This window comes from Scophthalmus maximus, chromosome 15 (assembly GCF_022379125.1).
Source record: "Scophthalmus maximus strain ysfricsl-2021 chromosome 15, ASM2237912v1, whole genome shotgun sequence".
NCBI lineage: Eukaryota > Metazoa > Chordata > Actinopteri > Pleuronectiformes > Scophthalmidae > Scophthalmus > Scophthalmus maximus.
Genome location: NC_061529.1, coordinates 4,361,529 through 4,378,084, shown reverse-complemented (window position 1 = coordinate 4,378,084; position 16,556 = coordinate 4,361,529). Strand labels below are relative to the sequence as shown.

At 43.2% G+C, this 16,556-nt stretch overlaps 2 protein-coding genes across 2 annotated transcripts; both read left to right on the top strand.

Moving 5' to 3' along the window:
* The first annotated feature begins 675 nt into the window (after positions 1 to 675).
* LOC118286517 (synaptojanin 2 binding protein) lies at positions 676 to 5,080 on the top strand. The gene is made up of 4 exons (XM_035611012.2): positions 676 to 908; positions 1,481 to 1,617; positions 2,350 to 2,445; positions 3,037 to 5,080. Exons 1-4 carry the CDS (start codon positions 845 to 847, stop codon positions 3,178 to 3,180), a joined length of 441 nt encoding a protein of 146 aa, XP_035466905.1. The 5' UTR covers positions 676 to 844; the 3' UTR covers positions 3,181 to 5,080.
* A 1,779-nt stretch (positions 5,081 to 6,859) lies between these two features.
* On the top strand, positions 6,860 to 15,457 carry LOC118286520 (deubiquitinase DESI2). The gene is made up of 5 exons (XM_035611015.2): positions 6,860 to 7,119; positions 10,532 to 10,604; positions 12,069 to 12,162; positions 12,263 to 12,404; positions 13,082 to 15,457. Exons 1-5 carry the CDS (start codon positions 7,081 to 7,083, stop codon positions 13,328 to 13,330), a joined length of 597 nt encoding a protein of 198 aa, XP_035466908.1. The 5' UTR covers positions 6,860 to 7,080; the 3' UTR covers positions 13,331 to 15,457.
* The last annotated feature ends 1,099 nt before the right edge of the window (positions 15,458 to 16,556 follow it).

Below are 16,556 nucleotides of genomic sequence, written 5' to 3'. Positions count from 1 at the left end.
ATTAATACATTGCAAAAACATTATCAAAAATTTGTTCAGCTTAGGCACTGGCATTTTTGAGAGTATCAAGAACATGAGGCTATTACAAGTTTAATAATCTATAAGTGGAAAGACACTGTTTGGAATATGTAGAGTAACATATCTCTAGGCATTTTAGTTTTTACCTATGATATCTGCAGAGGCCGCAAGGATTGATTCACCATTTACTTTTATTAACGTTCCGTTAACAGGTTGTCCTATTCTCTCTTTTTTCTCTTTCTCTCCTGCTTTTTGCAATTTGCTTTCTTGGTCTCTTTCTTTCTTGCTTTCTTTCCTTACATTACAATACATAAACCCCCCTTATTTTTTTGCAATTTGCTTTCTTTCTTTCTCTCTCTCTCTCTCTCTCTCTCTGTATCTGTGCTTTCATTCTCTCTTTTTCTCTTTCTCTCTTGCTTTTTGCAATTTGCATTCTTGTTCTCTTTCTTGCTTTCTTTCTTTACATTACATTCCCCCCTTGTTTTTTTGCAATTTGCTTTCTTCCTTGCTCTCTTTCTTTCTTTCTCTCTCCCTGCATCTGTGCTTTCTTTCTTGCTTTCTGATAAATAATAATCTCAAATTCATTCCTGCCACTCTCTGAACTCCCTGCCTGTAGTTCCGCCTCAGTCCATCGGGGGGCAGCACGACCACAAACCACCCGTGTGTACCACCACCGAGCGAACAGAAAAACTCTCTCTCTTCCCAATGAGTTCGTTCAACCTCGGTACAGAAACTCTTTCTGTCCCTCTGTCCCTCCTCCCGATGCCTTCTCTACTCTGAACACTCTTCTTTGTTTTCAAATCGGCAGCTCTTGTCCCTTGACAACATGAACGGCTCTCTGCGCTTCTCGCCCAACGTGGTGGACATGAAGCTGAAGCGGGGACCGGCAGGTAAGCGCACAACCGGGCGGTTAGCTAGCCAGCTAGCTAGCTTGCTACGTAGCAGCTAGCTGTCAAGCTAAAGGCTAATTTGCGATTCCCTAAAAGCAAATCAACAAAACCTCGTCGCAGTGTTCGTTGTCGTGTCCTGCAAACATTGACTATAGACTCCAGGAGCCGGTTGAGCTCTAACACGCCAGTTTAATTCATCTAAAACATGAATTTATACACTTTGACGCTGCGGTAAAGTTATTTAAAAAGTAACGGCCTGTCACACTGACACGGGCTGTTGACGCTAGTGGCGCTGCAGAGTCTCAGAGAGAGAGAGAGAGAGAGATGTGTGGTTTACACCGGGGATTAGTTATGTAACGTGTGGTGAAGTGGCCTCTCTCTCTGTGAGCAGCAGTGAAGTGTGGCAGAGATTTCTCTCTTGAACTTTGATCCAATCATTCTGATACATGTTGTGATCAGGAGGATCAGCCACTTGTGCCCTGGTAAACAATGTGCCAAAACCTCTGTCTCCTGTCTTGTCATTGATTGTCTCGTGTGTGTGTGTGTGTGTGTTTTTAATTTATTTTTTTTAGGTCTGGGCTTCAATATAGTTGGAGGCGTGGACCAGCCGTACGTTGACAATGACAGTGGAATATTTGTGTCCAAAATAAAAGAAGATGGAGCCGCGGCGTTGGACGGAAGACTGGAGGAGGGGGACAAGATCCTGGCGGTAATAACTGTCGTCTCTCTTATCAAGGATGGGGTGGATGATGCTTTCCGTATCTCGTGCTTGTGTCTGTGTGTGTGTGTGTGTGTGTGTGTGTGTGTGTGTGTCATCCCCCACAACCTTTGCACAGTTTGGCCTCACAAGATTCCTGCTGAGTGATTGAATCATTGACATACTTTCACAAGACGAGAGCTAATTTGAAAAAGTGAATGTTCTCATGTGTATTAGTATGCGTTTATGTCAATCTAGTAAGTAACAAATTAGGATGAATAACAGGTTATTACATTATTAAACCACTAACCCTCCGTTTAAATCACTTTTAGTTACTTTATGATAGTTCATTTCATGGTGCCTCTTGGAATGCTTTATTGCTGATTGCTGGTGAATTCTTGTGCGTTGTGATGAATAATAAACGGATGAAAATGTGCAGAAATGGTGACTTATTTAGCTGGTGGCTTCCTTCTCAAGCCGAGTTCTGCCCCAGCAGCCTCCTAAAGGCAGCCTGGCCTGTATGTAGCCGGAGAGGAGAAGAACCGTGGGTCAAAAAGTTTAACAAGTCGCTGTGCTTCTGCTGGTAAAGTTTAAACACAATGTAACTGTGGGAGCTAAGATGCGTCTATTAGATAGATTTTTAATGGAATTGTTTGCATGACAAAAACAGGATTTGGCCCCCTGGTAGAATTCACAACCTGAATGATTTATCAGTTTTTGCTTCATGTGGATTTTACACCACAGATCAATGGTGTCCAGCTGGAGGACCTGACACACGGAGCTGCAGTGGATCATTTCAGGACAGCTGGGGAGGATGTGGAGCTCCTTGTTTTGAAAAAGGTAAGAGGCTCTGTGGCTGTAACTGTCGTCTTCGTATTGTTGAGATGTTTGAGTCTTTGTGTATTTGTGGTACAATTTATATTTTGTCCACTAGAAAGGATCATTTTTCTTCAGCTCATCAAACCACAACAACAGTTCTCTGGAAAAGTGCCGGAGAAATGTCTGAAATCAGCCTCGGCCTCGAAACTCAAACTGAGAAAATAAAGGATGCAAACTGTCTATCAGGCGACTCATAGCTCTTATACTGACATATTACGAGTTACAACCATTAAAGATAAAGACAAATTCACACTGGTGATCAAATCAACGATGAAACATAAATAAATAAATTAAGGAATTCAATATTCCAAAGGGGTTTTTCCTAGAAAAGTACTTGGCTACAGTAGTTAGGCACCCAGATCCTTACATGACTCTCAAATTAGTTCAGAATATTCTTAAACTTCATAGACAAAAATATCAGAAGAATAATCAGCAGATAAATAGCCCTAATTGAAAGTATGTGGAACAACATAATCCAGATTTTAACAGATGACACTCACCTTCAGTGCGGCTTTAACGTTTATTCCTGTTCTCACATCTTCTGTCTTGCAGTTTCCCCTCCACATGAACGGACCGTCAGACTCGCAGCCCGATCACCAATCCTCCGCGTTCTCTCTGGGAATGTTGGCTGCTTTGGCAGGAGCTGCCGTCCTCTTCTCCTTCATTTTCACGCGGCACATTAGGAAACACTTTTAACTAATATCCGGTGACGTTTGTCCTGTACGCTAATTTTTTTTTAAGATCAAAGGCCAAAGAACTTTAAAAGAGGGAAGAAACTACGCAGTAGATCTTATTTTTTTATTAGTACGCGTCGGGGTGTCACTGGCGAGTTTAACCATTGTTCATGTTTATCATGTGATTAATGGTAAGCTTCTCCTTGACGCCCCCTTTCCTATGCAAAATTATGCTCTCTCACCACAGAGATAACTTCTATTAGCTACCTTTTGTGGTGTGAATCGATGAAGAAGAAGGATGTACACATGACATTCCTGCCGCTGAGCTGAGCTCGGGCAAGAAACAAGTGGCTTCCCACACGCAGCAGAAAATGATTAAACGCCTTGTGTCAAGTCCAGACTGAAAATCGGGGTCCATTCACAAACTGAGAAAAGCAGCGGTGTGTTCGGTCCCTCTCGGGAACTGTACCTCCATCACCGAGGGGGCTGATGTGAGGGGAAGAACCTTCTGTAATTCGTTCAGAGTTTGATTTTCATTTTGCTCGGTTGCACAGAATCGTAGGAGGAGCAGCAGCAGCCTCCTGCTGTGCTGCTCGGATTGTGCCGGAGGTGGAAATAATTTGCAGTTAATGGACCTTTTTTTCTAGTGTCTTTTAGCTTTTCCGTTTCCAAGCGGTCGGTCCTCGTTTCTCCTCTTTGTTGGATCAAAATGAAAATCATCCCCCCACGTTCCGTCAATAACATGAAATTAAAGGGCACAGCTGGTGATTTCGTTTTTTTTTTCTTTTTATTGACAACAAATCCCCTTAAAAAGCTCCAAACCAACAGTCGGTTACTTTGTCTCTTAATAGCTTATAACTTCTACAGCCATAAGCCCATTTCTTCTAGATGTACATATTTTAAAAACAGGTCACAAATATAAAGTCTAATTTATATTTATAACCTGTTTTAATTAAAAACGGCTTAAAATAACTTGATGTTGTAGGTTTCAGCAAACTACAGGAAACGGTGAAGTTATTGGGGACTATTTTCTACTGCGGCTTGATACAGTGTTTATGTTATTGACTCAAAGTAAGATATTGATCCAATGTTTATCTTTAATGTAGAAACATGTCAACCATTCAAAGCTTTGGCTGATTTTATCAACTGAGCTCGTTGAGCTGTTTGGCACAGACTCGTTAGTTTGTTGGGATTTTGTTGACGATAAAAAAAATATAGATTCTTTCACCAGATTTGCACTTGATCACCAAGTAGTCTTCACTTTGAAGAGGTTATTATAAAGTGTCACAGTGTTTCACTCGGGGTTCGACCATTGAATATATACTGTATCATGTGGCGAGCAATGTTCAGTCACAGCCGAAAACTCAGAGAGAGACGCCGCCATGTTTGTTTGTGTCAAAGCCATTTTTTAAAAACCTAAATCCTGCGTACGTCACGTCGCACGTTCCACTTCCTGGTCTGTCTCGTGGGTTGAAAATGAAAAAAAGTTGGAGGATGTTGTATTAGAGTGAATGAGTTGTTCTTTTGTGTGTGAAGCAGCCAGTTCCAGTTAAAGGGATTTTTTTTCCTGGGATATGAGTTGCTGTCAAACTTTAAATGTTTATTTGTTTGGTGGTTTTTTTTGCACTATCCACAATCATGGACCTACTCCAGTAAAACGGCCATAGAGCAGATGAAAGTGTATCAAGTTATATTTTGTCTACACGTGTGTCAGCGTCCGCAGCGCTTCTATGATGATGTCATTATATCCGACTGTCTTTGGCTCTCGTTGTTTGTAAATACATTTCATGTCGCTCTGCTGATAGGGACTGAATACGTGCAGTGTAATGCCAGAGGGAAAATATCAGAGGTAACTACTACTTAATTATGCAAATACTGTGTGTTTGACATCCAGGCACCGATTAAAATTCATGATGAATTCACCTGGTTTTGGGGCTTTTCTTCATCGTTTGATTATAGGCGGGAAATACATTTATTTCACTTAAATCTGTGAGCAACACCATACTTGACTAAATTCACTCAGGGTTTATAATTTCAACATTGAGATTAAATATTTGCTGAATTTTCACTATATGAAAATGTGGATTTTTTTTGTATGTCATATGTTTGAACTAGTAAATGGCATAATTTTCACTCAATAAGGCTTAATAATTTATTTATAAAATACGGCGAGAAAAACTTATAATAATAATTTTGGTAGAACAACATAAATCAGTACAACTACTAAATTTTGCAAATACTCTGCAGTGGATACCAAGCGCTTATTGAAATTCATGATGAATTCACATTTTTTGTCATTTTTTTCTTTTTGGTAACATCATTCTTGATTAAATGTCAAAATCTCAATCTCAAAATTTAGATTATAAATCAACACGAATGTAGCATGTATTCATGCTTTTGAATCAGAAAGTGTCCTAATTTTAATTCAGATTAAGTCTTAACAGTTTATTTAATTTATCTATTGGGACAAAAGGCCCCACATCTGTCAGGTTAGCGTACGGCAGGCACAATGCCGGATGTCAGTTCACCTTCAAAATAAAAGTAAACTTGCTTTAATTTGAAGAAAAAAAATGATGCTCTTTAGTGAATCGCTGTGTCTAATGCTGCTCATTGTTTGCTAAATACAATGAGGGGAAAAACACGAAGAAATAATTTGGTACCACAAAATAATCCGTTGTTCTGTTGCATCATATACCGCTTTTAACCTATTTCTGTTTTACCAAAGTGTAGCATCAATTTAAGTAAAACGAAGAAAAACACTTTCAACAACAAAAACAGTTTTTTTTCACGGGGGTGGAATGAATTAATCAATTATTAAGCATATTTCTACAAAGAGCTGTTGGACTATAGAGAGGCAGTGTCTCCATACACCCACCAGCAGCAGCAGCAGCCTCTCATCAGCTGTTGGAGGATGTTGCCTCGGAGGCAGATATGATGTAATCGAACGCTCCAGCCCCGCACACAGAGAGGCAGAGGGAGGGAGGGAGACAGAGACAGACAGAGAGAGCTGGTGATATTAACCTCCCCATACGGATGGATATTGGCGCTTTCTGAAATATAATCTTACAGCCTTCCATCGGGCAGGGTCTGTCTGAACGCTGAGGGGAAGTCATGCCGCGGAGGTTTGTGCCGACCGGACTCTGGATGTGGTCCAGCAGCAGCAGCAGCAGCAGCACCGGTCAGGGATGCTGCTGCTGCTGGTGCTGGTGAACCAGACCCCCCCTCCTCCACCACCACCACCCTCCTCCTCCTCCTCCTCCTCTGTGTCTGTCAGCTCTGATTAACCGCCATGGCTCAGGAGGAGTCCTCCTCCTCCTCCTCTCCCTCTGCTGCTGCTCCAACATCCTGCGCGTAAAGACAAAAAAGAAAAAAATGGCATGGACGATTGAACCCACGATGACAGGAGGTCGCACTGCTTCAGATTTCTTTACACTTTGTTGCAGGCCCCTTCGTGATGATGGTGATGATGATGGATCACCGCGTCCCTCTCTGATGTGATATATCCCTCGGACCTGTTGTGCTCGCTTGTATCACGGTGTCCCTTCGGAGGAGCGAGGGGTATTTCTGGAGCCGCCACATGGGCCGCGTCCACCGCTGCGCCCCGCTGCGCCCTGCGCGGACCTGCGCCTCTCGCCTTTGCCCGAACCTCACTGTGGCATCTCGCTGTTTTTAAAGCCTCCGCTGTCCGGTTGCCCCCCCCCCCCCCCCCCCCCCCGACCTTTTAACCGGTTCCCTTGCACCAGCAGAGAGGGGGGATGCGCCTGCTCCGTCCCTCCTGCAGGAACCTGCGCGCCGCCGCCACTGCCGCTGTCCGCCGTGTGGCCCTGTGACCCCAGTGTGGAGGTGCTGCCCTGCACCTTGCAACGCGGCGGGTGTGTGTGAGGGGACGGGACGTTCCCCCCCTGCAGCTCAGGTTGGAATCATGGCCAGTGAACCTGTCATCCTCAACGTGTATGATATGGTAAGTGTCCATTCTCCACCAACCAAACTCCACTTTGCAATCAGACACCAACTCGTTGGAGGGGGGGGGGGGGGGGGGGGGGCAGTGAACGCACCACTATGAATAGCAGCACACCTGTTCCACCCGTGCACCTCACTGCTGGTTTCATTTTTGCAAAGAGCTGAGCAGATATAACGTGGGATATATGAATTATTCTATAATGTCCTGTTGATGTTTCTCATTTAATTCGACCCCATGTGGACTCTTCTGCAAACTGACTGTATAGTAGTAATACAATAGAGGGCTATTGCGTGGAGTTCGGTGAGCAGTCACACCCACGTCTGGAGATTTACTGCAACACCACTTGAAGAAGAGGCCGTGTGGTGGTGTACAGTATGTGTACTGTACTGTACTGTAACTGCACAGTGTGTGTACGTGGCCTTGACTGGTTTGCTGCAGACGTGCTCTCAGTGCACTGTCACCGTGTTTGACACTGTAGGAAGACAAAGACCACCCAGTGATGTCTGGACATGATAGAAGAGAGAAAGAACATGGTCCGACCTCAGGCCTACATGTGGAACAAGAGCCTCCCTCAACCCCCCTCCCCCTCACTGTGCCCTCAGCTCACATGACTGCACACACACAAAAACACATTTTTCTTACACACACAACCCACACACACACACACACACACACACACACACACACACACACACACACATCAGCAGAAGGACAAGGGTCCACCTGGTCTCCACGTCCTGTGCTGCTGCTGAACAGCGCCCTGTGTCAACGTTACGCAACGTGTTGCTGTATTAGTGCAGAGAATCAATCCGTTCACAACTAGTTATACAGCTGTTATAATGTCATCGCTGCACGTGGGTACACGGACGTTATAAGACTTTTATTATTTCCGTCTCTAATATAGATTCAATTAATGATAACAGCTGTAACGATATTAAATGACGTATGATTACAGTGCACACATGTCCCAGATATTGATCAAACTGTTTATACTAGTACTCACAAGCGGATCCCAAACCCTTTATGAAGATTCTTACTGGATTTTTTTTTTGCCCCCCAAAGCTTTCAGCTGTATATTGTCATGAGACTAAGGAAGAAGTCTGGACAAATATTGGAATAAAATGCCAAAATATAATTATAGTAAGTACATCCTGGGCGGGAGTGGCAGACAATGAAAACTTCTTTCAGCAGTATTTATTATATATATACACACATAATAAACATACATACACAGATATATATATACACACCTTTTTGTGTGTGCATGTAATCACAAAATGCTTATTTTGTAAAATAGCGTTGACTCATAATCCCACGCAGGATGAGCCAGATGTTTAGGATGGCACTGACATAACAAAGTGAATATATCTTAAATATGAAGACATGTTTGAGATATTTTCAGTTATGTTTTATAATATTGCCAACCCTTCATTATGTGTTCAACCACCATTCACCAGCTGATACATAAACACATGAATAAACACATCAAATGTTTTACAGTATGTGCTTGAAATTACATTGCAGTGTTTTATAAAGCATTTATTTTGAAAGTTTAACCATAAAATGGAAATATTTACTGAAAGTCCTTCAAACACTTACAAGAATACAAGTTGTGTATTCATTTCAACAAGCTTCCTCGTCCTCCGGCCCTGACGACCCGCTCCGTGTTTTGAGAGATTGTACAGTAACTGTAAACCAACAGCGCGTCGTGTTCACGGTGCCAAAAGAACGAGACGGATAATAAACAGGAAACATAATCACGCGCTGAAAAGAAACCTCAAAGCCAGGTGCAGTTGTGGACTCTAAGCTCTCTGCTGATACCTTGGGGCGGACTCACACAGATGATGAGCACCTCGCCGGGGCCTGAAGCGACAGCTGCTCACGCAGCAGATTTAACTCCAGTGTCGGGGACTTAACGGGTCAGGCGGAGGTTTTCTGAAGACGGGAGAAAGTGAGATGCCGTCGCTGCATATAGGCAGGCGATTGCAGGAGAGACTGCAGCATGATTTCACCAAAGCAGGAGAGGGACGGAGTCCCTATTGTTGCCGGGGTCTCGGTTCGGCGTGGAAGAATTGGTCCTTGCGTGCGTTTCCTTTCAGGAAGCATGAGAGCTTGCATAGAAAATATTTCTACTGTGAATTAGCACAAGAGTCCGACAAGGGGTCAGAGGTCACGGCGGAATCACGAGCGGGCCCTGTTGACACACAGTGGAGCCGTGGATTCGACTCTTATTGTATCGCCCTGAGCTCGGAAATGCGTTCTATTATTAATAGGGGGCCAGCTGTGGCGGCGCGGATGGCTCCTTGCTGTGTCTCCTCGCGGGTGTCCGAGGGGTTTGGGAGTGTCAGTGGGCCGTGGGGTGGGGTCGGGTGGGGGTGGGGGGAGGCGGCGGAGCTGTGGTCCCTGCCATGAATAATCCCCTGATTGTCTGCAGCGAGGGGCGGAGGCAGCGGAGGCGCACAAGCGAGAACAAGCCGGGTTTGATGGCAGCGATGTGTTTTTCTCTCCCACAGTCTGGAGCGTCGGAGGCCAGAAAGAACTGAGTCTGTGACGGATTTGATATCTGCTGGATCCATCCTGAGCAATTCCCTTGTTTTGTTTTTGTTTTGTTTCTTTTGGCCTGGTGCACGCTGGGATGCTCCTGCTGTGACGATCCCGAAGAAGACTAAACTGTCTAAAAGAATCGGTGCTTTTCAAACTTTACTTTAACCACGAAAGCCTGCGATGATATTCCAAAATAACAATATATGACAACATTTGACGACAGGAGGAGATTTTCATCATACTTTAGGTGTCGTAAAAGTATAAATTTGCCACTAAGAATAATATTCAAGCTCACGTCCTGTAGGAACTAAATGACACCTTCACGAAATCAAGGCAAGAGCAGTCCACAACAAAGTCACGCGTGAGCTCGTACAGATGTGGAAGATAAATACTTTGGGGAGGATTCAACGTCCGATGGGGCAAGTGAAGACCCAAAATGTCTGCCGTGGCGAGAAATACTTGTGAACAAGCAGTCGTAATATTAGAAGGCGTTACAGTGTTTTCTGTAGTTTTTAATTTTCTATTTTTTTTTAATTTTTAGATTTAGTATTATCGATGCTCTAATGTAACGCTCGTCAATGGATTCCTTTAAAGAGAAAAACATACTCTAGTATTTAATAGAATTACAAAAGTGCAATGTAGCATTAAGAACGAGCTTGATTTATTATCATCTCTGTGATTAATTGGGATTCACTTCTTGCGAAGCCCTAAATCACAGCTCATTTTCTCCTGTGCGATGTTCAAACAATGAAGTGATAAACTGTACTTCCTGTATGTTTTCTTCCCCGATGCAGCACTACGGCATATGAATACTTTCGATGTTGATCCTAAATGTCTTTAATCCCCTTCTCCCCCTCTATCTCTGCAGTACTGGATCAACGAATACACCTCCAACCTGGGTATTGGAGTCTTCCACTCAGGCATCGAGATTTACGGCAGAGGTGAGACGAGGCCTCGTTTGTCCTGTGCATCATCGGTTATCATATTTTTCACAATGCCGCTTTCACAGCCGCAGATGAAGTCGGGCTCTGAAACCGTAATATGGAGTCGTGATCCTCATAACGTGACCCCGTTCTCTGGGTTGAGTCACGGCTGACTCGCCGCGTGCGCTTGGTTTAAAAAAAGAGGAGCAGACACAAACGTGAAATACTAGATCACTGGGAATTCCATCGTGCCCTTGAAACAGTCTGCACACCACGAAATATGATGATAGTGGAAAAACACTTTTTACTCGAGAGCAGGAAATCACTTCTTTTCATGCAACTTCAGCATAATTTCCAGGTCTGGGAAAAAAAATTTGCATAATGATGCCATGAATCTAATTTAGCATCACCGTCAGGTGAAATACTCCGACTCAGAAATATCTCAGAATAATTAATGAAGGATTCTGTTTACGTATGGCATAAAATAATTTAATGAAAAAAGTCACCTTTACATATTGTCCAACTTTTGGACAGAATCTTCGTAATGTGTTGATATCCAGCACCATAGCATTGTAGGTTATGAAAAAATAACTGAATAAACTGATATTGATTTTTGGGGGCCAATACTGATACCGATATTAGGAAGTTAAACATTATATTGGTGGATATATGTATTTTAAAGGAGAATGTTCAATGATTCCATAATGTCATTATCAAATTTCTTATGGACAAAGAAATATAATTGAAGCTTCAAATTTGGCTGTTTAACTTTAATATAAATAACTATGAATTAAAAAAAACACGAATGAAACCAAACATAAATGAAGGAAATAAACAGAATTTTTGCGTAAAATATAAACATAAACGCACATCATTTCTGAATCACTTATTCTGTACAATAAAAGCTTTCATATCTGCAAACATCAACGCAGATACGGATACGTCTGTGAAAGGCTCAAATCGGTCGGACACTAATTGTGATATAGTCTTTTTGTTTTGTTTGAAATAATGAACAGTCATCTTTAGGGGGTTTTTCTAGTTGTTTTGAAGAGATTTTATGAATCCATGAGTTTTCAGAAATGTTATTAACCCACAGACAGTGAGGGAATATAAAAAAGTACTTTACTCTAGTGCTGTACTTGAATACAATTGTGTTTCACTTGTACGCTACAAAGCCAAATGTACTTTCTACTATAAAAATGTATTACTTAGCTTAATTACTATTCAGATGTCACCTCGCAGATTAAGAATCAAGTATTGTCTGTTTGAATTCAGATCGAGTTAGTGCGGCACTCTTTAGAGCATAGTCCTGGTGTTCCTCACTGTTCACATCATGCTGCAGTAAACACAGAGGCGGGAGACGTGTAATTATCCAATGATTTAAGTACAGTGCGACCGTGATTAATCCCCATGCGTCCGTGTAATTGCAGCTCGTTATTTGAAGTGTGAGCCCCTTTGTCCTTTGCCTCCTTGTTCACGCAGAGTTTGCGTACGGGGGCCATCCGTACCCGTTCAGCGGCATCTTCGAAATCAACCCGGGCAACGCCGCTGAACTGGGAGAGACCTTCAAGTTCAAGTGAGCGTCGCTCCACTTTTTCGCGTGCAATGCATTGTGATGTTTTTTTTAACGTTACCGGCAGAGATACGTGTTTTTTGTCTTTCTGCTTTTTCAACAGGGAGGCCATTGTTTTGGGCACCAGCGACTTCACAGAGGAGGACATCGATAAAATCATGGAGGAGCTCGGTAAAGAGTTCAAGGGGAACGCCTACCATCTGATGCACAAAAACTGCAACCACTTCTCGTCCTCGCTCTCTGAGGTCAGTCTGCCTATACTTTATATACTACTGTACTGTGTACAATGCACTGTCCATCCATCCATCCATCCATCCATCATCGGGATTCGATCCCAGAACCTTCTTGCCGTGAGGCGAAAGTGCTAACCACTACCCCACCGTGCACCCATGCACAATGCACTGTGGTACACTTAATTAAAGGGCCAATCCACCAGTTTTACACATCAAAGTCAGTACAGTTGTCCTGGTGGAGTTTTGGGAGCTTTGCTTTTTCAACGTCTGTAAAACTGTTTCGCTGCTTTCCGACATGCGCTGACGTCTGGATGTTTTCCCCAAACCTTCCGGAGAGGCTGCATGTGCGAACGCAAATGTCCACAAACGTTGCTCTGGGCCATTTTCCAGAACTCTTTCTTCCTGCCAGCCCCCTGGGACATTTTGCGGAGTCAGTGTCTGAATGCGGCTTTAACGTCAACGGGGTTCTCTTGGTGTCCGGGCTATGTGAATGCTGCTCCTCCATGTTTAGTCATGACTTTACAGGAAGTCGACCATTCCCAGACAATCTGAGAGAGCAGCAGATCAGAAATGTTGTTTGAGTGCCTCGCAAACCAACGACAGAATTTAAAAGTTGGTACTTGCACAAACGGGAAGTCGAGACAATATGTTCAACATCCCATTCTTTTGCCTTGACTTTTTTTTCCCAGCTGTTGTGTGGACGGGAAATCCCTCGCTGGGTGAACAGGCTGGCCTACTTCAGCTCCTGCGTCCCCTTCCTGCAGAGCTGCCTGCCCAAGGAGTGGTTAACCCCGGCCGCGCTGCAGAGCCACATCAGCCTCGGCCTCCGCAGGGAGGACCAGAACGAGTCCAGTGACGAGGACCGCGCGTCCCCGTCCGGCGCCGCCGCCTCCACCGGCTCGGGCTCCTCCCACAGCTGTCGCCACACGAGGGTGTAAGCCGCCCCGCGGCCGCACCCCCCCCTTGCCCACGCGCACAAACACACACTCGCTGACCTCTGGGCCGTTCCTGCTGCCACCGCTAGTGGCTCACGTGGCATTAGTATAGGCTCGATCAACCGCCTGACCTCATACTGTTTGTCCTCTGAGTGGAGAGGCAGGAAAAGAAGGGTCTCCTCTCCGTCAAGAGAGCTGCTGCCGGGGACCTCAGACCTGCCGCATGGAGACCCAGCCTGTCCCTTCGGCGACGAACTCTGACCTGAGGCTCTGACGCTCTGAGGCGCGGACGCGTGGCTCGGACCTCGACGACGACCACTTGGACATCTGAAAGTTTGTAGTCTGTTCTTCTTAGTCTTTTTCCATGAACCTTTAAACCTCTGTCAGCCTTGCTCCCTGCCCTGCCTTCAGAGCTGCTTTTGTAGAACTGACTAGAGCGACAACCTGAGACCACTGACGGTGACGTCGCCGGGGCCTCACCCGCTCTCGTTCAATAACCTCGATGTGGCCTTTCGGTTGATATTGTTGACTCATTCGTGCGGAGCTGTAGTTGTACATTGGCCGTTGTAGAAGGTGAAGCTGGCTGAAGAGGATGTGACAGCCCCCCCCCCCCCGGTTCGAATGTTAAAATTGCATGTTGAAAGAATCTGAAAAAACCCATCAAACTACGCTGAAACGCTACATTTCTGATCATATCCTCGAGTATTTCTTCTTTTCTCCTCCATTTTGTAAAACAATCGAAAAAGACACTTGTTTTAAACAGCAAACTGGCAGCTACAGTTCGCAGCCAGTGTAACCGGCTCATTGACACTTAAAAACAGAATTCTTTTTAGTTAAAATAGTCGCTGTTCATACAGCCTCGGTCACTGTCTGTGAACACCTCAGAGACACAAACACAAAGGGAATCAAGCTGCTACACTTTGGATCCAGTGCAGTTTTTTGTCTACGCTTTTATATCCAAATGGTATTTATATCATAATGGTGCGATTTACTTCCAGGCTACGAAAAATGTTTACCCAGAGATTGTTCCTGGGAAACACTGATCTAATTTTTTTTCCGTTGTTAAACTGGCAAAAGAAACAACCTGAGCTGCCATGAGCAAGAAAAGCAGCAATTCAGTATTCCAACTTTGTATTTCAGTAATTCTTGAGAGAATAGTTCAAGGAAGTACGTTTAGTTGCTTCCCTGCAGAGAGCTGGACAAGAAGATCGATATCACTCTCATGTCTGTACAGTAATTATTAAGTTACATCCAGGAGAATAAGAGTATTTCCCACAATGCTAAACAATTTCTGTAAAACCATATTTTTATTTTATGATTTATTTCAACTGTAAACTGATAAAACAGATACAAAGCTTTTTAAGGATCGAGATCGAACCCTTTTTATGAAATTGCTCATGGTGTCAGAGGTCGGGTTTGTTGCAGTGAGTAGATGGGATCATCGTGGAGGGGAAAATATGATGTCATAAATTGTGGATTACAGCATGCGTTACCCCCCCCCCCCCCACCCACCCACACACACACACACACACACACACACACACACACTTATATTGACGATGGTGGTGATTATCATGACATTGATGACAAACATCAGGCTCCTTGTAGTTTTACTCAGCTCCCTGTCGCTTGCTTTTCTTGATTCATCAAACAAGGCCACGTGTGATTCGATTCGTTTTCCCATCCCTCCTGCTGTGGTGTGTTCATTGACAACTTGCCTTTCTCAGGAAGGAAACCACACGACTTTTTAATGGCGACACTTGGCTCATTTTCTGCCGAACACCGTGATAAACGGGGCCTGGAAGTGCAAACAAATCATGTGATGTCTTCATGTTCTTGAATAAGCTATATACCCTTATTTATTTTTTGATGTCGTCAGGCATTTCAACAAGTGTTATTGTGTTCAGATTCTTTGTTCGATATTTTTGAGTTGACGGGGGCTGTACGGTGATCAGTATCTCATTCCCAAAATTTCTTTGGGACTTTTTACAGAGCAGAAAAGACAGGTTTTATTTTAATGTTATTTTCTATTGTACTGTTTCAACCTTAATCTTGTATTTTCTTCTCCTAACCCAGGACAATTTCAAGAATGATGATATAGTACTAGAATAAAGAGATGGATTACCACAACATGTTTTGTATGTTTTTTTGTTTTTTTTGTCTAGTTTAGTTTGTATAATTCACAAATTTGCAATACCATGTAATTCAAGATTAACATCCCTGGGACTTTTGTGGGCAACAGGGTAAATCAATGAGCACAACTGCTCTATTATTAAAATATTGCATTATTTTAATAGGATTTTAGCATCGTGGCATTAGAGCACTCTCAAGTCAGCTATTTAACAGCGCTTTCACCGGAAACATTAAGACAGTCGCGTCGGGCTCTTTTTGCAACATTAACAGTTTTTAAATGGATTTTCTGAAGAATCTCACAAAATATGTTGAGATTGTGATCTGCAATAATATATCTACTGTCCCTAAGAACCTGTAAATCAACTTACCAAAGTTTATCAGCCAGTTGTTAGCTCAGCGCTAATGTGTCAGTGTCTCCATATACTGTACTGCAAGAAACTGCAGGAGACAAAATTCCAGAGATTTGTTTACTGTCACTATTACCAAGTTTTTGTCCAGCAGAAAACACTGACAGGTTTATTATTCATCAGTAAAACATCCAACTTTGTGCATTTCTTTGTCCATTCCATTTATATCACATATACTCTATACCACTATCATACAAATTCCTAAATCTATCTATTTAACAATCTATCTATCCTTCCATCCATCCCACTCATCAGTACCTTAAACTACTAGAGCCTTTCAGAGACATATTGGTTTCGGCTCATATTTTAAGAGCCTGACTGATGTTATTGCCCAACTGATATGAGCCTTTAAAAGTGCATTTATGTTTACATTTTATGCAAAATAAATGTTTTTTAGAAGTGATGTTTTTTTGTTGTATTTGTATCCTTAATTTATAGTTGTTTATGATCAAGTTCATGGTTACACTAAAATATCAAGCCTCAATTACATGTTTTGTCACAAAGGTTTGATATCTTAATCATGTTAAAAATCATTGTCAGATTAAAAAAATATTGGCAGATGTATCGTTATCGGGATTCACGTACTCCTAAGTATAGATATTGGCATCGCCCCCCCCCCCAAAAAAAAAAAATCCATAACGGTATCGGTCGGGCTCCAGAAACTACATCCTCCAAAAGCATCACACAGT